The sequence below is a fragment of the Cuculus canorus genome, chromosome 6 (genome assembly GCF_017976375.1).
Source record: "Cuculus canorus isolate bCucCan1 chromosome 6, bCucCan1.pri, whole genome shotgun sequence".
Classification (NCBI taxonomy): domain Eukaryota; kingdom Metazoa; phylum Chordata; class Aves; order Cuculiformes; family Cuculidae; genus Cuculus; species Cuculus canorus.
The window spans coordinates 19,989,090-20,011,655 of NC_071406.1; the positions used below are offsets into that span (position 1 = coordinate 19,989,090).

General features: G+C 36.5%; 1 protein-coding gene across 3 annotated transcripts in view; it reads right to left on the bottom strand.

The window, feature by feature from the left end:
- GRB14 (growth factor receptor bound protein 14) overlaps positions 1-22,566 on the bottom strand; it is a 68,575-nt gene that overhangs the window by 44,194 nt on the left and 1,815 nt on the right. The window contains exon 1 of one of the 3 annotated variants that reach the window (XM_009555528.2): positions 5,581-5,718. The exons of the other annotated variants lie outside the window; for them this stretch is intronic. Within the exon in view, the coding sequence (XP_009553823.1) occupies positions 5,581-5,643 (63 nt within the window). The 5' untranslated portion in view covers positions 5,644-5,718. Of the gene's footprint in view, positions 1-5,580; positions 5,719-22,566 lie in introns of those variants that run through there. 3 annotated transcript variants of the gene reach the window in all.

The window sequence follows — 22,566 nt, forward strand, 5'->3', positions numbered from 1 at the left end:
TCCTTTCGTGCAAGGTGATGAATTTTCTTTATACACATTAATATATCTTTATTTTATCAAATGTAAATAAAATCTAATTTTTCAAGTACCTGCTTATGTTGAAAAGTAACTTGCATGTTCAAAGTAACACACAAAACACATAAGCAAGGGAAATCTGATATTTTGCGTAGGTCGGACCCCAACACCTTGTGTATAGTTTGTTGTGTTTCCCCCTTCATACACAGCCATGCAGCATAATCAGTATGGGGTTTACTACCACTAGAAATAACTATTCAGCAATAGCTCTTGATATATTTCAAGGCTAGAGAACACAGTTTGAAGGTCAAGTTCTGACTTCTTGAAGCATAATTTATTCAAGAGGAGACTAAAGTACTAGAGCTAGAAAATGGCCAAGCACTTTCTCCAACTGATGAAAAAGATGTTTTTTTCCAAAGGATTTCTGCCAACAGAAAAAGGATTATGAGCTGAGTAGGGCACTAAACTGCCAATTTCCTTGGTTACTGTATGAAGAATGTTAGATGTTCAAAGAAGGCAAGAAGAAACTGAAAAGCATATCAAAGATTTGTTCAAGAACTGAAGACAGAGAAGAGACAGAGTGCAAAGTTAATTGTGCCACTAAACCTTGTCAAACTGTATGAGGGACAAGTAATGACTGAGGGTATTAAAACACTGAGAGTTTAAAAGACCTTTCTAAAAAGCTCTCTGCACTCTCTCATGCACACACACATACATATATCTTTACGTACCTTTCATGGCAACTATTCAGACTAGTGCTATACATTTTAAATTTCAAGATCATTAGTAATTCTGTGTACACAATATTGTGTAATATTTGATTGGTTGTAGAGAATGAAATGTCACAGGATAGAAAAATCCTTCCTCTGCACCCCATAGGGACTGCTAAAGTTAGTCCTATTTTGATTTCATTTATATATGTGGGATCAATTTTATGCACAATAAAATGTTACGAAGGTTTACTGGCTTCATGTTATACAAAGCAGGAAATACAACTGGCCAAACTGACTGCTATACCAACATCTATTTCTAGATGTCTGCTAATATTCAAAGCAAAAGTTGGTCCCAGAACCCTTCAAGTACAGTATCAGATCTAGATTTATTTGGCAAACTTCATCAAGAAGGGGAAAAGTCCCCTAACAGGGCCCTGTTAGTAGCTCTTTCCTAAGCAGGCCCTGGACGTAACCAGACCTCTTCCACAATGACAGAAAATGCTAGTCTGCCACTCTCCTTCCTGCAAACCAAATCTTTAGCATTGCATCCACCTCTAGTCTAAGTAGGTAAATTATCATCTGCAAGTACAGTACGACAGATGACAGTTCATGAATCCTTTCACAATTAACATTAAAGCTGTATGGTCCCTCATCTGAGGTAGATACCTGTAAAATTAGTTTCACAAAGTTTTTGTATATAATCAAGAGGAAGTAAGAATTGCAGATCTCCTTAAACAAAATGCAGCTATTTTAGCACATGTTAAATATATTAGAGGTGGCAAGACCTTTCCTAAAGTCTACAAACTAGCTGGGCCTTCTAGCAAATTTAAACATAAACCTCTTCCAAAAAACCCGTTATCAGTCTCCTGAATCAAGTTTGGGCCTCTATCCTTTCCCATATATAATCCTTCTCCTCAGCCTTCCTCAGCTCTTGTTCTAGCTCAAAACCTTTGCTATTTATATCCAGCTCTGAAGATCCAGTAGCAGCATATCCTTGTGCTTTATCCTAGTAACCCTCATGCTTTATCCTAGTAAATCCTAGCCATAAAACAAAATAGTCCATCAAGAATAAAATCTTACAGTGATTCAAATACTTCACCTCAACCATCATAGGTTTTCTCAACACTGTTCCTAAAGACTTTAAAGAACACTCAAGTCCATCTCCCACTTAAACCTCTTATCTGTCTTCAGGTCTTTGCAGGATATTACCATTTCTTTTATTTTATCTTATTATTGTATTGTATTATTTATTATTATATTTCTTTTATTTTTTATTAGCGTGCAAAAGACAGGGCACAGATACTGTTTATGCATCTTTAAATGATTGCTTTTCAAACTGTCCTTATGAAGAGATGTTTCATACATGAATGCTTTTGTCTGCCTCCAGTTATTTTATAAAAGGTATCCATTTAATGACACCATTATCGTGTCACTTAAAGTGCCGTATGTAAAATTCCTGGATTAGCACATTGGCCTTTCATCTCAGGGAACCTAAAGCAAAACTGAAAAATTACTTTCATGCTCTTAGCCTTGCAGACAGACATTACTAATTCTCAGTACAATTTGGCTTAAGTGACCATTTTTCCTTGGGGGAGGGATGAGCGTTGATTAAAGCAGCATGTGACTTCAGGCCAGAAAAATAGATGGAATAAAGATGCAAAAGAATCTTGAAATTTGCAAGCTTATACATGTCCTAGATTTGAGCAATCTAAACTACACTCTCCTTTTTCTAACTAATATTTCTTCCATTTAAAAGACATCATGCAAACTCTTCAAGAATCACTGGAAATTATTCAGCTGCAATACATACTGCCTATGTACACAAGGCTTTTTAACATTCTGTATCCTCGTATGCTATGAAGTTCCCAGCTGCTGTGGAAAAAAATTACAACTCTCGCTGTTTATATAACTTGCATTCAACATCAGGTGCATAAGTACTCTTCTACTTATCATGTAACAAGACTAGTAGACTTGTGGGTGTTTATCATGAATAAATGATTGGACTTTAAATGACTACAAATTGATGTTTTGAACGCATTACGACCTTTTCTTTTTACAAGAGTACGAAGTTATTCATACGAAAGATAAAGAAGACATTTACTCCAACTGTGTTGGATTAATTATATGTCTAGTCTATATACACACTATAAATCTGGTTTTAATAGTATTCAATATGCATAATTCCCTATGATTATTAAGCAAGTCATTTTTCTGCCTGTGCTAAAAGACCCCTTGGAATCTAAACGAGGCCCTGTAGCTTTAGTTAAAAATAAGAATAAAACATGTCAACTGTGATAAGTTATTCATACCAGATTTTAAAACAGAAAGAAGCATGATATAACTTTGGACAAAGCATATTAAATATGCAAAATGAAAATGAGGAAACAAAACATGTATTCAAGAAACTAGCAGAACAGCCAGTTTAGCACATCGATAATCCTAAATTTTACCTTTTATGAGGGAGAAAAAAAAAGGAAGGATAAAAAAAAGACTTGCAATTTTTGCAGTACCATAATTAAACTCAACTTCTTACACAACTACCGATCCCATGAATTTAAGTAATAATGACTGTGGATGATATACACAGATAGCCTAAAATAATGCTTTAAGAGCCAATGCTTAATTTTTGTTGACTATGCAGTGCTAATATAACGTTCTTAACACTTCCAGGTCCTTCATGAATTACAAAAGAAAGCAGTTGCACTACTTTAAGTCAAATCTAAGGTCATATCTAAGGTTCTAAGGTCCACAGGGAAAAAACAAACAAACAAATTTACATACGCACAAATGTTACCCTTTACAAAAAAAGGCTCTTTCTTGACTGCTTTCCTGCCTTCCTTCCCTGCAGTACTCCAGTTCCAGAAATTAGAGTAGCGCTACAGAAATAATAAAAGCATCTTCTGAACAGAGAGGAGATACTTTCAGAAGGAATTCTGTATGCATAGATACAAACATCACAAGCATAAAAAGAAGTATTAAATTCAGCATACAGTGAGCCCTCAGTGAGGACACATGACTTCCAGAATCTTTGCAACTGTGTAACCTATCTACCTACTTAAGCAACATCCCCTGCTGCTTCCTCCTCCTACTGCCTTTGTTTTTATTTTTGTCTTATGAATTGCACAGATAAAGAGAAGTCAGTAACTGTTGAGAGCTAATTTGATATGTGTGAAAATATTTGTTTTAAAATAGGAGAGAATGCACAGAAAACAATCTTACTCGTGCATTTGTCAAAAAAAGTCTTTAAGTTTCCTCGGAGAATGATACTCAGATCTCAACAGTTAAAAAAGAAAAGCAGTCCATTAAAATAAACAGTGCAGTTAAAAGTGAGTTTCCTACTCTTCTGAATGCTAAGCTGAGTAAAGTTACACATCCCTCCCCACCCACACAGCACAAAGTACTGCTGTGTGCACACCAGAAGAGTCCAACACAACTGCATGCTGCAAAAACAAAAGACCCGCACCTCCTGATGTACAAATAACCAAAGAACAGCCAAAAATAAACTAAAGATATAAGCACGGGTGGGGTGTTGGAGAAAGGGAGAGAGGCAGGGGAGGGAACCACAGAATTGATAGGATGAGAACAGAGAAGTTAAACTTAAAATACAATTTTTAAAAGGCTAATTTTGAGGAGTGAAACAGAGATATACCAAATTGATAGAACTGTGTAATAACAGATCTTGCACACATCTAAATCTAAAAGGAAAGTTACCATATCAGAAAAGTGATATACAACCGAGACAGTAGTATAATCTAATATGTTCCAATCCATCACACTAAAATTGTATGTTTGCAGGCTTCCCCTCCAACTCAAACAGAGAAGTAAACAGAAAGAATATCATACATCCCAAATCAATAAGAGTTATGTGCTAATATACTACTTTAGACCCACCAGACTTACGCCATAAGATATATATGTCGTGTCCTGTGGAAATTGCTCATGAGAACCATTTAAAACCACAGCAATATTTCAGTGAAATTTCATTTTTCCCACTGCTGGTATGAAAAGCCTCTGAGTAACAAAACAGTCCATTAACACTGATTCAGGCACATTATGCAGCAACAAATTTTTGAAAAATATCTATACATTTATAAAACAAATCAAACTAATGAATTACAGTTTGTTTGAACTAACTTCTTAGAAGATAATGTATCTGGCTTAGCAGAGACTCCTATTTCCATATTTCACTTCCATGTGCATTTTTAACTTCATAGATACCCCCAATGCACAGAGTTACACTAGTCAGTCTTAGCACACACAGATGTAATGATTTTGCATTGCTTCCAGTTTTTAGCGGGATAAGAGAAAAAAGCCAAGCTACAGGGAAACATGTATGCTGTTACCCTGACTCCCAAAATACATGATGTACCATTCACTATTAAGGTGTTAGCCAGAGAGAGTGGGGAAGAAGTATGCTGTGTTTAAGGCTGATCCAAAGCCGGTGGAAGTGGACTCCAATAATCATCCATTAATAATAGTAACATAGCCTTCCACAGAGGGATATCTTAATGTTCTGAAATGCAATTATGCCACTTGATATTTAAAAACTGCATTAAACTGTAAGCAAAATCAATTTCTTGCACAAGATACAGAATTACAGTAACAGAGAAAAAAGCACAGTAACAAATATACAATCATGTATACATATTTATATAAGTATGTAAACGTATATTTCACATACTGGAATAAATATATCTACATTTATCAGAAAAGAAAAATTCTTATTATACTAGAGGGAAAAAAAACAGAAAAATTAAACAGAGCCCTTTTAAACATTGTTTATTTACACTAAACAAATATGTTACCAAGCCACGCTAAAGTCAGAATCACAAGACTGATTTAAACGCCATACCCATTTCTGCAGAGTTATTGGCATAACTGCAGGCAATGTTACTCTTCTTGAAGTCAAACTCATGTTTGCTTTTCACAGAACGTGCCAGCCAGGTGAGGAGATGCAGCACAACAAAGTAGTTACCAACACTCCTTGAAGCCTGACTTCTCATAACCCAAATGCTGGGGAGCCGGTGCACAGAAAAGACTAAGGATGTAGTAAATTTCCCTCTGTTTATGTGAATCCAGTCCTACTCAAAGCCAATTAGAGAAGACACCAGGGTATGACAAACTTGAAATCAACCAATCAAAGAACTCGAAAACTCGTCTTCTGTCCTTGAAAAGGCCCCACATTGATATCTCTGGCTATAAAAATATGCAGAACACCGTGTATTTTATCACTCAGAACCCTGTCTTCACTGACAAAACAAAAACAAAAAAGAAGTTATTAAAGGCAACATTCTAGCACTTCACCCTGAGTGGTTGGGGTTTTGTTCCTGGCTTTTTCCAGCAAACAAAATATTCTTTAGTGCTTCTGATGTTAGGGTTTCAGGAAAGTAACTGAGCATAATAATAGATGCATTGAATCCATGGAGTCTTAATTCTAGGATTCTTAACTACCTTTGTTCAAAGCAGCAGCAAAAATCTCTTTTTACTAAAATAATACAATTTATACCTTTGCAAAGCAACAAAAGCCTGATAAAGTGGCACATAAAATGCTACAAATGAGTAAAATTTAAGTCTGCTTTGTGAACTCAAGTTGCTGATCACCCCCACTCACATATTTACTTTACGTAACAAACATCTGCATGACAAGTTTGATTTCATTAACCTGGCTCTACTAAGTAATTTTTTTAAGGCCTCATAATGTGCTTAACAGCAGAAAACCAGTCTTCTGGTTTTATGTAGCATAAGTAAGCAATAATCTTGCTGTAAACCAAATTATTAAACAGATGTTAGAATTGTGATATTGGATATTTCTTTTATAACTTGAACAAGCAGTTCACATCAGAAACATTGATCACCATAGGTGAAGATTGCAGACATTATGCAAAAATTATTTCAGTATTCATAGCATTTCAAAAAATAATGTGTCAGATATGCAGAGTACTGTACTTTCATAGAAAGCTACTGCAAGTTTATTATTTAGCACACACCTGATCTATGTCCTCAAAGCATTCAGCACTGACCTGGTAAATATTATAATACTCCAAGGTAATAGGAAGTAAAGACAATTATTTTGCTAAACTTTCAGAACCTGCTGTCCTTGATTGAGACACACAGGGATGAAAAAAACTGATAAGAAACTGATGCCAAGCTACGAAAAGAATTTGTTCAAAGGCAGATATTTGATCCTTGTTCAGTTAGCTTTAAAACAAAAGCTTTTAATAAAGCCATAAAACCAGATAAAATACAGCTGATATTAGCCATTTCCTTGGCTCCATAATAAAGGTTCAGTTTTAACTTTGACTCATTTTACATGGAGTCTATAGCAGCAACAGATGCATAGCAACTAATCTTCTTGGTTTAAGGTATTACGTTTACTTACTTTTATTTTTCTCTCTTAGGTTCCAGTTCAAAATCCTTATGACTGTTTTGAGAAATCAGAAAAATAAAAATCTATTCTAGAGATCAAATTTAAAGTGTTAATTCTGTAACTTTTGGAATGAACACCCTTTTCTACTAGAGATCGCGATGATAAATGTCAAGTGTTTGCAATTAGGTTTTTACCTTTCAGGCATAGTTTTTTATTTCCTGTGGGAGCACATTCTCAAAATTCCATTATGTAGCTTCAAAATTTTGCTGTAAGAGTCAGAAAATAACTCGTGGTACCAAAGCCTGATCCTGTAGGCATTTTATTCCCAGAAATATTACACATGCATATGTTTGCAACACCAGAACAAAACACTCTCTCTACAATCCTTTTTCCTTAGTTCTCACAGAAAAATGTTTGGTGAACAGTAGCTGTAAATCTTGGTGCATTGCATTAGTGGCTTTATTGAGAAAGAAACAAAAATAACCCAAGCCATTTTTCCTTACCCCTGGGTACTGAAGGTCCTTGGCTCTTGAAAAGCACGTGCAGCTTTTTGTTCTATGAATAATATTGACCTATTTGTCTGCAAGGTGAAGCAGAGGATTATTTTCCTCAGTAAGACTATCTGTATTTTATCTTCTCTAGCCAGACATACAGACTAGACCCATTTAGAAAGTCAGCAAACACTTAAGTGTTACATTTAAGTTTGTAATAAAAATCCAATATTCACATTTTATTTGATTTTAAACAAAAATACTACAGTAATTTACTTAAATTAATGAAAGTACACATCAGTTGCACCCAAGAGTATTAAAAATGGCATTGAGGAATAACTTCATTGCTTACATTTCACAAACACAAATAAAATAAAATAAAGTAAAATAAAGTAAAATAAAATAAAGTAAAATAAAAGACATTTCAACTTCTAAGTGCAAGCCTTGCAGAATCACTTCACCATCTGAAAACCAAGAGGTGTTCTGTTAATAAATATGAGATATTGAAAAACTTTGAAAGCAAATTACACCTTCAGGGAAACATAGATAATCATATATAATTTTTCCTGCAGATAAAAGTTTTGACTTGTCCATTGCAGTTTTGCAAAGAATTTTGCTGGTGCTAGTGGACAGAAAGGAAACCAGATCCGGCTCACTTGCTCAAGAGCTCTGTAAAATAAATATGTTGATGCAGCTTTTCACTCCTATTTTTGTCACTAAGCTACCAGATACTGTTCTGAAAACACTGTGCAAATACTTTTTAGATACTTAAAAATATAAACCACTTCAACTTCTTGCCACTAAAGAAAGTGTGACTAAATTGAGTGGGCAAGAATCAAAAAGCTCTTAGTAAGAGTTAGTAGCGCCAAGTATAGATTTTACAACAACATATGGAATAGAGATATCTTGCTAGCAGTGGAAGGTCAGTGATGTTACTCAAGGCACTGGATACGGAGGCACAACAGCTGATCTATTCCTGCCTCTGCCAGACATAACACAGGAATGTGGGCATTTATAGGTAACAAGAGCAAATCAGACTCAGCTTTTGCTTCTATAGATGAAAAAAAAATCTAGAGAATATAAATTCATTAAGGTTTATAAAAAACTTTCATGTTATTTTTTGTACTTGTTTTTTCTTTAAGCTAAGGCACAAGATTATTATATAAGACTAACATAAAGTCAGGTAAGTGACTTGTGGTACTATCTGCACTTCCTTGAGAGAGTGCTCCTGTCTGCTTGGCACCTGTAGTCACTTTGTCTCTTTACTAGAAAAGCCAGTGGAAACCAATACAGGATATTTTTTGCTTGGGTACATTTGCATTTATTTGGGAAATAATTATTTTCTTTAAAATCACTCCACAAAAGAAAGGTTTCAAAGTGATTGAGTGAGTTGTTGTCTTTCTCCTCTCATAGTCCCTTATGCAAAGAAATGTTACAAACAGAATATACAGTACAACCTCTCAGAGGATTAATACTTTTTGAGTCCTATGCAGGAACAGTTCAGTTTAAAAACAGTTAAAAGAGTTAAGAGTTAAAAACAGACTATATTACCTATAAAGCAACATACGTATTACATACCTATGAACTTTAAAATAAAGTTTGAGCCATCATGATCTCTCTTCTTCTGTGGCTTCATGCAGTTATCTACCTATTAAATTCTATTTTAAGAGACTAATGTATCACAGAAAAAAAGAACCAGTGCCATTGATATTTTCTAGTCTTTCCATGGATGAGCCAGGCATTACAAACACGCCGTGGCAGAGCAATGTAAAGGCAAAGCAAGATAACCCTAGATCCCAAACCCTGCGCTGAAAAGCCATCTCCAAATATGTCACTTCATAGCTCTCAGCAGACTGCTGCCCTTTTGGTGGCCAAGAAACATGTATCACATCAACTATGAACTCGTTTTAATGCTGTCCTTGAATTACTGAACCATGTGCCAGCTTCCTTCATCCCCCTTGCCTATAGCTATGACATAACTGGGTCAAACTGACCCTTAAACATATTTAAAGCAAGATTCTCAGATAAAAATTCTCAGCAACTGTGCTTTCTGACAGTCAAGATTATAGACTGGCTGTATTAGAAAATATTTTCTTATCAAGCGTTAGCTTTCCACAGGAAAATGTATTTAATGATACACATAGAGCCAAAGCAAAGAGAAATACAGGTTGCAGGCAGAAAGCGTGGAGACAAAGACATGTAAGACAGTGTCTTGGTGCCAAGATGAATCACTGGCTTGAGTTTTACTGTCTGCATACACCTGCCCTGTGAAGGAGCCAGTTACATTTGAGAAAGAGAAGACTTTCTCATGTTAGTATTTCTGTTACACAGAAATCAAACACCACCAGCAGTCAGTCAAGCAAATACGAGAGTTCCACTACATTGAGACTGCTTGGACTGAGTCGGTAATGCATTTTATCTTGGAATCACAATAGTATATGAGGATCAACACACACACAAAAAAACAAACAAACAAAAAAACCCCCAAAAAACTACCTGTAAGTCTTTTTATTTAACAAATTAAGAAAATCAACTATGCTCACCTTCAAAATAGTTCGCTTTTGAGGTGACACACAGTTGATGTGATGCTGTTCAATTCCACAGATCAATTTCTGAAAGGCTGTTGAGGATCTCCATTGTTTTTTCTTTCACATCTTGTAGTGGTAAGAAATGGGTTCGTTTGAGCGCCAACATGATCTTTTGGATCTCTTCACCATAAGCCTCAGTCAATAACTGAAAAGTATCCATCACTAATGTCTTCAGTTTCACAAGAGACTTGACGTTCACTCGCTGTTCATTCTTGTACACCGACATTTTCCAACCAAGGGTAAGAAAATATCTATATTTGAACATGCATCTACTGAGTGAAGCGATTGAGTTGAGCCTTGTCTCACTGTGACAGATTAGAACATGTTCTACAGCCATCTCTTTGCCTCTTCCCTTCCACACTTGGGTCCTGAGCTATAGGGCTAGTCTCCATTTTGTGTCAGAGTTTGTATATTCTCTTAAATCTTATTTAGAGGAGTCTATGCAAATTATTCCCCAGATCATTATTTTTGTACTTAGGTGAGTACAATCACTACTTCAAAACTGCAGTGCTGCTGGAATGGTTAAGGAAGAGATTAAAATAGATTCATATAACTTTTGTACCTATGTATAAGCTCTGAAGACAAAGACTAGGAGTAGTTTTTCATCACTTCTACACAATACTTCTATAGAAAAAGCCTAGATCTACTCTGTTCTTTCCTCTCCACTAACTTTCACACTGCTTCTTTGTAGTTATCCTCCAAATGCCCCTCCTTTAGGCCTAAAATGCTGAGCAGCTTCTGTTTTATAAACTCATTCAGGATTTGCAAATTCTCCGTCATCCAGAAGAAAAAAACCCAACCATGATGAGCTGTTCCAAAGACCTCTTATTTTAAATATCTTCTGTCTTCTACATGGCACAGCACTTACATATTCCAGTTTTCCATAAAGTCCATTCCATACATAAGCTTTTACTAGCTACGGCCAAAGTGTTACAAGAATGTATACTGTCATTACAAGAATGACAGTATATTTTATACTTATGAGCTTTCTATCTGTTTGCTAAATGTCTGCTAAAAAAGAACAAAGTAGCAAAACTCCTACTGGATACTTAACTTACTTCAAAAACGTATTAATGCTTAAACTTCAATGTTATTTAATAAGGTCATTGTCTCATAGGCAGAAGTACAAAGAACAAAGTACAAAACTTTCTAAAAAGCAACTTAACAGGAAGCCTTTTCCAAAATCCTTTCAACTCGCTTCTGATCTTTCAAAAAAAAAGAACAAATCCATAAAACCCCCAGTACATCCTTTTTCATGATTGCTCCTCATCTCTACAAATGATAAGGATATTATCCTAAGATCATACTAATGAGCAATTGTGTGATCATGGAACAGATCCTCCTAGAAGCTCTGCTAAAGCACATTGAAGATGGGGAGGTGATTAGATGCACCCAGCATGGCTTCACCAGAGACAAGTCCTGTCTGACCAACCTAGTTGCTTTCTATGGTGTGGTAACCACATCAGTGGGCACAGGAAAACCAGCGGATGTAATCTATCCAGACTTCAGCAAAGCCTTTGACACTGTTCTCCACAACATCCTTCTCTCTAAACTGGAGACATATGGATGTGACGGGTGGACTGTTCAGTGAATAAGAAATTGGTTGGATGGTTGCATTCAGAGAGTAGTGGTCAACGGCTCAAAGTCCATGGAGATCCACGGAGATCCACGATAAGTGGTGTCCCTCAGGGATATGTAATGTGCTATTTAACATCTTCATCAATGACATAGTGAGTGCACCCTCAGCAAGTCTATCAATGACACCAAGCTGAGTGGTGCAGTTGCCACACTGGAAGGATGGGATGCCATCCAGAGGGACCTGGACAAGCCTCAGTAGTGGGCCTATGTGAACCTTATGGGGTTCAACAAGGCCAAGTGCAAGGTCCCACACCTGGGTTGGGGCAATCCACAGCTTCAATACAGGATGGGGGATGACATGATTGATAGCAGCCCTGAGGAGAAGGACTTGGGAGTGCCGGTTGATGAGAAGCTTGACATGAGGCAGCAATGCGGGCTTGCAGCCCAGTGGGCCAACAGTATCCTGGGCCACATCAAAAGAAGCATGGCCAGCAGGTCAAGGGAGGTGATTCTGCCCCTCTACTCTGCTCTTGTGAGACTCCACTGGGAGCATAGCATTCAGTTCTGGAATCCTCAATATAAGAAGGATATGGAACTGTTGGAGTGCGTCCAGTGGAGGGCTACAAAGATGATCAGAGGGCTGAGGCACATCTTCTACAAGGTCAGGCTGAGAGAGTTGGGGCTGTTCAGCCTGGAGAAGAGAAGACTCTAGGGAGACCTTGTAACAGCCTTCCAGGACCTGAAGGGGGTGTACAAGAAAGCTAGGCAGGGACTTTTTGCAAAGGCTTGTAGTGATAGGACAAGGATGAATGGCTTTAAATTGGAGAGGGGAAGATTTAGACTAGACATCAGGAAGAAATTCTTCACAATGAGGGTGGTGAAACACTGGAACAGGTTGCCCAGAGAAGTTGTGGACGCCCCCTCCTTGGCCAGGTTGGATGGGGCCTTAGGCAGCCTGATCTAGTGGGACTTGTCCCTGTCCATGGCAGGGGAGTTGGAATTAGATGATCGCTAAGGTCCCCTCCAACCCAAACCATTCTATGATTCTATGTAGACACAGGTATAAATGGATATCGTTGCCCAGAGGAGACAACATGTGAACTATTTACTATTACAAATGTGACTCACCATGTACTAGAGCCCACCAGAATACTGCCAAGTGAAACTTTTAGCTGTGAAATATCTTTTTTTTCCACTGTTACTTCCTGAACAAGCCGCACAAACTCAAACATCCCCTACTTCTGAGAAAATTTAGAAGAACAGAATCATTTTAAAATATAACTTCGTGAGAACAAATAGATATAAATATTAAGTGCAATCAGTCAAAAACTACAGATATTTGAACTAAGTTAAAGCATGAAAATAAGGATATGGACACTTTTCCTTTAGTCCTGATAAGTAATTATTGTACTAGACAGAAACTAGGCAGACACTGTCTGCTTACCAAAATGGAACAGATTATCCTCCGTCTTAATTCTAAAATGCCCTAATCAAGAGAGGGGCAGATGTTAGAGAAAAGCCTAATAATGAAAATCACACCAGCCTGGAAAAAGTCCTCTCTTACCATTTCATTTATCTCTCCTCAAATTATTATGGAACGGTTCACATTGCAAGAACAATGGCAAAAAGCTGAACACTGCTGTTTATTGCAGCTCTAAATTTCGGTGTGTCAAAGAGCATAATGCAGTTCCCCATCCCTTCCAATTTTCCTCACAAACTTGTGGGTTCTTAAAGCCTTGTTATCCATACACCTTGCAGAACTTTTCGGCTGCCTATTTTTGCAATCAAAAATTTCAAGCCTTATTGGAAAGCATACTGATAACAAAATTCTGACAATTGAGTTATAAGAAAACCCTCATGTTGCACTGTCTTCCCTCTCACTACATACTAAATTCTAGTGACTATAAGAACAATTTTTTGCAAAGTTACAGCCTGTTTCTCAACAGCTGATACCATATCTATGCCATTATCAAGCACTTGCAGCTGTTTAGAAACTCCAGGTCTTAATGTAATCAGTAACAGGAGTTATCATAACATAACTAATATTAAAAGGCTATTTATAGCCTAAGAATGCACTCATTGAAAAATCCAATACTAATCTTGTTTTCATGTGGATATAATATCAAGCTAGGAATCAAACAGATAGACATACCAGTATGCAGCAAATGCATACATACAAAAAATAGGAACAATCCATCAATACCCTAGTTAGAAGCAAAGGCAAACCACTAAGATAACTGATATACATTTCTCTCCTGAGACTTAAGTATTAAATATAATTTACACTATTGGGCTAAAATATGAGCTGATTAGCTGCAAATGAATGTTCTGTGACTGAAACAGGAGAAAAGAAAGTTCATGCTGTTACTAGAGCAGAGAGGTCTAATTTCTTCTCCCTCTTAATTCCTCCTCCCACAATTGCCCTTCTTGAAAAATTTTCTTTGGCCTGATTACCTTTTTTTTTTTTTTAGTCTTCCCATTTGAGGTGACTTCCATCAGGACTCCAGCATGACAGCCACAGTTAGGTAAATTGTCTTGAAGGTTTTTCTTTATCTTCATTCCCAAATTAAAGGCAGTCATAAAAGCTTAAATTCCCTCATTTCTACCAGGTTTAAATATGTTGAAGACAAACAAAGAGAATACAGCCAGTGGTCAACTGTTACCTCCCACTTATCATTGCAGGATTTCACCACTTGCTAGAAAAATATCCCATCTTGTTAATAGAAATAATCAGAAGGTGTGGAAATCAGAAGATCTGCTAGAAAAGTTTGAAATCCCCAAACCCTGAAATCCCCAACTGGAAGCTCTGTAACACACAGCCACACAGACACACGATCCACATCAGTTGTCAGTAACAGGATTCAGACACCCTCCCACTGCCTGGCCATTGTGGTTCCAGCTCTACAAGTACCAAACAGAAGACTACTCTTATCCTAAAGATACTCATCTAAGTAATCTGCAGACGTCAAGGCACTATCAGTTTTCTGCTACTACACTGCACGAAATAGGGTGGTGAGAAGGGTGAGAGGTCTTTGCCAGTTTCTGGACTTCTTACATAAGGGAAATTTGGTCCTGAAAACAAATGCAGGTAAAGCACAGAAGAGATGTAAGGATGCAACTTATAAAAAATGAGAGGTCCTTTTTTTGTCCCCATAGTTCCATATCCAATTGGTCCAATTTCCATTACAGTTCTAGCTAGATCTCTTAAATAAATTGGCACAGCATAAAGATTACCACTGCAAACAGTTAAAAAGCTCATGAATCAAAAATTGGGGGAAAAAAACCATCCAATAATACATTATTTTCTCTGGAAATATCATATGAAAGAACTAATTAGTTCTCAGCTATCTATTGTAAATAACTTACAAGACCATGGAGAACATGAAGAACTCCATTCTTCAGTTAATGCCCCACCAGTAGGATAACAATATTTTACTATGATAAAATCATAAAAATTTCTGAACGTCTTATGTTAGTTTAAGTACAGCAAAATGTATGGTAAACTACTTGGTGTTTTCTCCGTCTGTTGCACAGCTTTGGATTGAGTGGAGGTTAAAGTTGTAAACCTTGAATAAGAAATATCTAAGTTGCCAGATTTACCAAACCTGTAGCATTTCAAGTAATTTAACTTTATCATTGACTACTCTTATTTCATTCAATACTCTACAACTATCAAACTGGTTAACTTCTAAAAACAGCAGAATTTGAAATAAAGCGGGTGTTTACAATAGTGGTCAATGAGATGACAAAAGTAGACCACAGTAGAACCACAGAGATTTTATAAGAACAGAAAAGAAAGTTGCTGCAAACCAAAGTGCAGAAAAAGACACAAGAAATACAAAAACACATAAGGCTTGGTCTCATCTTTACCTTGCTGAAAATAAAAACTGCTGTGGTAACAAAAGAAGAATATTATCTGTGGAGCTCTCATGCACATGCAGACATGAACTTCAATTCTAAATGTACATGCTTAAAACCAGTCATTTAAGTCTTTCGAGATTATAAAAAACAATCCTCTGGGGAACAGAAAAAGGTCTTAATACTTTGGGAGGAGTAGGAGTACTGCTTCAAAAAGCAACAGAATCCACGTCTTCTAGTTTAATAATGCCTTTAAACAGCAATCCACATAATTTCTTCATTATGAATCATAATGTTAATCTAGAATCAGGGATACAAATTATGAATGTTACTAAACACCACACTGATTAACCCAGACTGTGTGCCCCTCCAAGTCCAATGAGAACATTTATCTGTTTCGATACAAAGACAGTTCAGACAGTGGTCCATAAAAGAGAAGATGCCAATAGCGTTCCATTGCTACAATACTGATATCTTGCACTCTCTACTTACCACAGCGTAACTTACTGACAATGTCACCAATGAGAAGCTGCCTGGAAAAAAGATCTGTCAATAAAATGTTTACTTAATCATGTGTCAGTCTGTGGCAGGTATGGAGCTGCTATAAAGTGACCTCAACTTCTCCGTTTTCCAGTCTAAACTTAAACAAATGCACTCATCCCTGGGGACAACTATGAATAAGAATAGTATCTATCACATCTCATTCCCTTCTGAATATTAAGAGGATTTAAGCTCCATCCATCGGAATTTAATCTTTTAAAGCCAAACTCAATAAAACTAAGTTATCAAAAGTGACTCAGCAACATTAGAGCAGAAGTTCCCTGCAGTTTCAGCTGACTTTAACTGTTAAAGACTCTTGTACATTCAAATAAAACTAGACTGTTCTTATCATCTGCTCTAGCCATCTCGTAATTACACAGTACTACAGAGGTGTCACAGGACTAAAATACCAGGTAGTCAACTCAAAATTCAAGCTATGGATATTAAAGTATTGCTTCTTGGACAACCAAGGTTTTCAAATTTACAGAGAAGGTTTTCTACTCAAACAATGAGATCTACTGCAATATACCAGAGATTTCTTGTTCCAAATGTAACTTCCCAAATGGAACAGAGGAGGCAGTTTCTTGTATTGAGAAAACAGTCCTAACAAAAAATATAAGAAACTTCAGTTTTGACTTTCAGGCTGATGAAGCCCAAATCAATCAAAATCAAAAGGGTTACTAAAATCATTCCAATTTGACAAACATTGACAAAATGTCTACCCCAATTTTTGACAGTCCTGATGAATATTTTAATTTATATTGCTACAAATAGTAAAAATTTAAGCCAAACATTAGCCTAATGTAAGTGAATTAAACAATGAGCTTGCAGGGGCAATATTTTAGTAACTAGAAAAGTTAGAATGACCTTGTATTCTTGCTAAAGAGAAAGGGGGGGGAAAAACAAAGACATGCTATTTTTATGAAGTTAGAATGTTTAGAATCTTCACTAGGGTTGGGTTTGGATAGTAAGAAAATACAAGGTTAATTTGTAACAACATTAGTGGCTGGTGTGAAGTTTGACAGAAAGCAATTTCTTTTCTCTATAAGAAAGATACACCAATGAATGAACCAAAGTAAAACAGACATAGTAAAACACAGAAAGAAGACATAAACAGGTAATTATTCTGAAATTGATGCAGGTTGATGCATCAGACATCTTGTGCTAGGCCACTTCAATATAAACTACACAATATTCCTTGTTATTAAAATGAGAAATTGTTCAAACGTGCTTCCTTATTTTTACCTACATAGACCTGTGACATTCCACTACAGTGTTAATGTGACTGGCCAAAGCACAAAGGTATATGCATTAAAATAGCAAATTTCAATAGGGTTTGAAATAATTTTAATCTAATGTAATAGCAATAAGTCTTTCCTTGGTGGGAGGGTACAGCCATTTAAATGAAGAACAGAGCAGAGAACTGGAGCAGAAGACCACCAGATGAGATACCTAGCTGTGTCCAACCAAATCAAGTCTTATATTACAGACTATGTAAAACCCTTGAGCTCTTTATGTTGGTTCTGTACAGGATGTTTTTTCTGTTAATCTGTAAAGCGGTTGGAAAGACTTTTTCCCTTTCCTTCTGCCTTTCAAACTCAAAGTCTTTTTTGTGTAATATAAGGGGAAGACATGGGAAAAACAGATATATCTTTAGAAGTTGGAAGTAAAACAGATTGAGAACTGATAAAGGAGAATATGTGCAGTGCTCTCCAACTTGGAAGAAGTCTGGCAAGAAACAGGCAGACTGGAATTACAGAGTAAATTTAACTAATGCATCATTTCATTGGAAAAGATATTTCAACCCTTAGAAACTGCCTGCAAACTCATTTAATTCATTTCAAATAAAAAATCTTTCACTTTTGCATTGTTTAAAAGTAAAAAGAAAACAGGTGTTTCAGCCTAAAAATCTGTCATGAGAAAGTCTAAGTACCAGATACTTAGCCATTTATGTCTGCTAATAGAATTATATGCAAAACTTTGAACAATAAGATTTCAAGGGGGTACATTAGAAGGTCCTGAACTATAGTTGAAAAAGAAAAAAAAAAAGATGGTACTCCAATTACAACAGTCAATATTATTCATAAACTTAGAATAGCACACATTTAAAGAAACATTTGCTCTTTGTCATAAAGTTCCTCTCAGTTCTTCTTTGCCAAAACGCTTTACATTAAAGCCTTTATTAATGCTAAAAGAGAAGTGACGTTCCAATACAACCAAATGTGCATTTGAGGTCTCTTCATACAATTGATTTCCTGGAAAGAACATTGTGGGAATATATTTGGATTCTAAATGATAAAAATATCTACTTGTTTAGAACATCAAGGAAGACAAAAGAGGCAAGATTTTAGTGTACTTCACCTTGAGATTTACTTGAGTTTTATTTTTGCACTTCTGATTTAATTTAAAGAAACAAGGCACTAATTACCTTGAACTACTTTTGTGATGAAACACTTTTTGGCTTATCCTTGAGCAGAGCAAGAACTGTCACTCCAGTGAAAATGATTCAGGTTTTGTTTTAAGAGAGGCTTAAAAACTAAGCCTTCTAAATCCACAGTAGCCTCTTTTCAGCTAGTTTGACCAAAGAAAACCAAAAGTACAGTATAGAACACATTTTTTTACAGATAACATTTTTCCCTACTAATAAGCATTTTGATTACAGTTAAGAGACAAAAGTACAAACTGTTTTATGTTTTCTGTTCCTTGTCATTTCTTAGAGAACACAAACTCTGAGACACAACTAGCTCTTCCACACATGTTCACATACTCCACCTAATAACAGCAAATGATCGATTCCTCAGAGGAAGGCGTTTCCCACCATGAGCCTAGTTGACCATGCGGTGTTGGATGAGAGAAAAGCTGGTTCTTTTGGCCTTTTCAGATAGAAGTCTTCCACTCTGAAGCATAAAATTCAGTTTATCTGTACATACATAAATATAACATTATTCATGCCAAAAGCATCCAACTCCCTCCTACGTTTCTTGCAAGGATACCAAACTTGATAACTTCTTACTCAATGGATTATGCAATCCAGAAAATAGTCTTCCTATCCATATGTTCAGCTGTTGATTTCATCTCCATATAATTCCTTTGAGGATGAGGATATTAAATACATAATCCCAGTCCCACTTGTGAAACATCTCAAAGTTCAACCTTCCCAAACATGGGTGTGATACCATAACAGCACCTCCACAGTGTCACCTCCACTAAATGTTCCACTGAAAACAGGTCATACGAGGCACAATTCTGCATGTTCTCAGCAGCTCAATGCAGGCCTGTTCTTTCCATTCCTTCAGGTGCCAGTTCTTCCTCTACAGTAATAAAATTTGTCACTATACTGACTCTACAATTTTACTCCTGAATTTGATCCCCACTATTCCCCCTCCCTTCATTTTTTAAATTAAAAGATAAAAAAAAAGCATAGTCAAGGCTGCCTCTCATAGAAAGTTTTCTCTAATTACTGTTAACGTCTCACAATTATGAGTCTGTGAAGATATAACACAAAACTGTTCCAAATTGTAGGGGGGGAAAGGAGATGGACAGCTGTGCTGATGAGGCAGAGTAAACAATTTTCAGACACACAGATGTCCTACTTTCCACACAGAGAGGCAACTCCCTGTTCTGCTACGTGGCTTTTACCGATTTACTTTTATAAACTTATTTCCAGTGAGTCAATCCCACAAACAGACATGCTGTTCAAGCAGCATGTTCAGTGTTTGGAGAGGCTTATGATAAAAGATCATCAGAAGACAGTAAGAACTTCAGCTTAGAAAAACGAATTCAAAATTATGTTAATAATCTGTTCAGAAGAGGAAAGATTTCAGATGTCATAGGTACTATGAATAAGAGAGCAGATATTTGTGACAACTTCTATTTCCCCTGGAAGTGGAATTTTTTTTCTGGAGAGAAAAGCAAGGTAGAAGAGGCATAACTTCTTTGGGTTTTTTTTCCTTTCAGAAACACATGTTTTGGTAATAATGACCTACTAGACATAAGTAGAAATTACTCTGTAATTTTGTCTCCATTTTGCTTGAAATTAAAAACACAGCAGAAAGAGAAACAAAATCATAAAGAAACCAATCTAAAAGAAAAATCACTGAAAACATATGTAGATCATCAAAGAGGCAACTGAAAAAAAATCTGGCATCTGTCAACACCATAAAAAAAAAAGTGCTTAAGTGTAGCTGGTTTCTCTTAAGAGTTAGGAAACTATCGAACTGTAACAGTAATATTCATGACCTTGGGGGCTATATTCAATGATTTCTTTGTATATGGATTAGGTATTTGCAGACAAAGCTGCTACGAAGTTGGCAAAACAAGAACAGGGGGTGGAAAGATGACATTTCCAAGCACAGCCTCCACAGCCAACTGTGGGAAGTCAAAGTCACAGCCAGTTCACTTCTCTTTGCATACCTACTTAGCATTCCTTCTCTCTACTTTTTAAACTGAAGTAATTTTATAAACGTATTAGAAGACTTCAAACTGAATTTCAAAGATAAAATTTAACTTAATGGTTCTCATTTGGCCTTGATCTTCAATGACTTTAGATGAAGTACGCAAAAACAGTCCTGCTGAGTCTGACAAAAGGTCTGCTTAGCCCAGTGCCTGCAGTCTCCTGCAGTGGCCATAAACGGATACCTAGGCAAAAAGGCTTTTTGACGGGAACTATGGTCTTGTTAAAATGCCTCCAAAAAATAACAGGAAGACTCCTCTCAATTTTTCTGGTAACTGAAAAATGAATCAGGCCCTCCACAGACACTATTATTATTTTAGCTTACTTCTGTCAGTAAACCAGTTGTTCTTGATCCTACTTTTACCAAAGAAAGTAATATGTTCTTAAATGGAAAACCAGGAGAAATGGAAGGACTGTGAGCAGAAATTGTCACAAAATGTATGAAAAAAGCCTTTATAAAGAAACAGAAGTGAAAAATGAAGTTATGAACATCAGCTTCTGAGAGACTGAAGCTAACACTCAGCTGACTTAACTGATCAAGCCAGTCAGTAACTTTAAACATGACAGGCCACAAAAGCAGGTAGTTGACCTTTGTGTGTCAAATCATGCTGGATGATTTGACACAATCCACTTTCCAGATGCAAGCACAAAGACTACCACAATGAGTGCAATTTAAGTAATTTAAACTAAGTTTTTTTAATGTGACTTCTAGTCTTTTTGTTCTGAAAGATGTTACCAATTCAGTGTTTTTCATGCCTCTGCAGAGACAGTCAATGCTCCCACCTTGCCCCCATCAGGAAACTAGTACAATTTTAACCACTGCATTAGCAACATTTAGATACACACTGATCAGAAATGCTTCAGATTGGTATTGCTGTTGTAGGAAAAAAAAACCTAAAAGCAATAAAAGCAGTCCAGAAAGATACTGTTGTTATTTAAGAAAAAAAAAATAAAAAAAAAATAAAAACAGGCAAAATGTGGCAAGATAGAAACAGTGCAGTTTCCCAGACAAACACATATTTTTCACTGGAGAAGCAGGGAGAAGGTTCATCCTTAAGGTGACGGCCAAGACTTTGTAAGGTACAAAGAAGGTTCTCTGGAAGGTACAAAGAAACAGTCATGGCTAGTCAACTTCAGAAAAGCTAATAAAACTACAAGAAACTTCAACTTCCAGACAACTTCTTAATACAAATCTAAAAACTGAATACGCAGCAGCGTTAAATTCTTACATGTCCGGTATCATCCCTCTAACTGTTAAGACAGAGATCTCGCAGACCACCAAGAAAGACAATGTGAAGGAGGTAGTATCCTTAATCCCACAGATGTTCCTGTCAGAACTCTTTCCAGTCTCAAGAAAAGAAAAGATGAAGGAGACAGGTAAGCTTTCAAAGCAATTTTCAACACCAGTAATTTCCATTAATTGGAAACTCTTCCTCCTTAACCTCTACCTCTGCTCAAGGTAACAAAGGCACTGTGTGTGAACACGACTAAGACAGAGCACTGCCAGGACTGTCTGCCCACTCCAGCTTCCCTTGGCTTACAGTTTACGGTACTTATGGAAACATAGTAGTATCAGCCACACAGAAGTAAAAACACATACATATAAAGTATAGCCATGCACACAGCATTTGCTCCTTCCCCATCAATTTTGGTTTTATTTAATTGTCCAAGAAAAATTAGACCTTCAAACAAAAGGGGCTACTCTTTGACTGTTAGAACTCTCCTATAGCACTGATGACAGTAATAGGGTGGGGAAGGAGGGAAGATAGAAATTAACTTCTTACTTAGGGACAAAAAGTACTGCCCACCTGCCTAACCCTGCTCCTGCTTTACCTGTAACATTTGCACAGTCATATGTAGACCCCAAGAAAGAACAGTCACATCTTAAGTCACAGATTACAAAACCTCATTTTTTATAATCAATGACCTACAGAGGAAATTTCACCAAATTATGCAAATATGG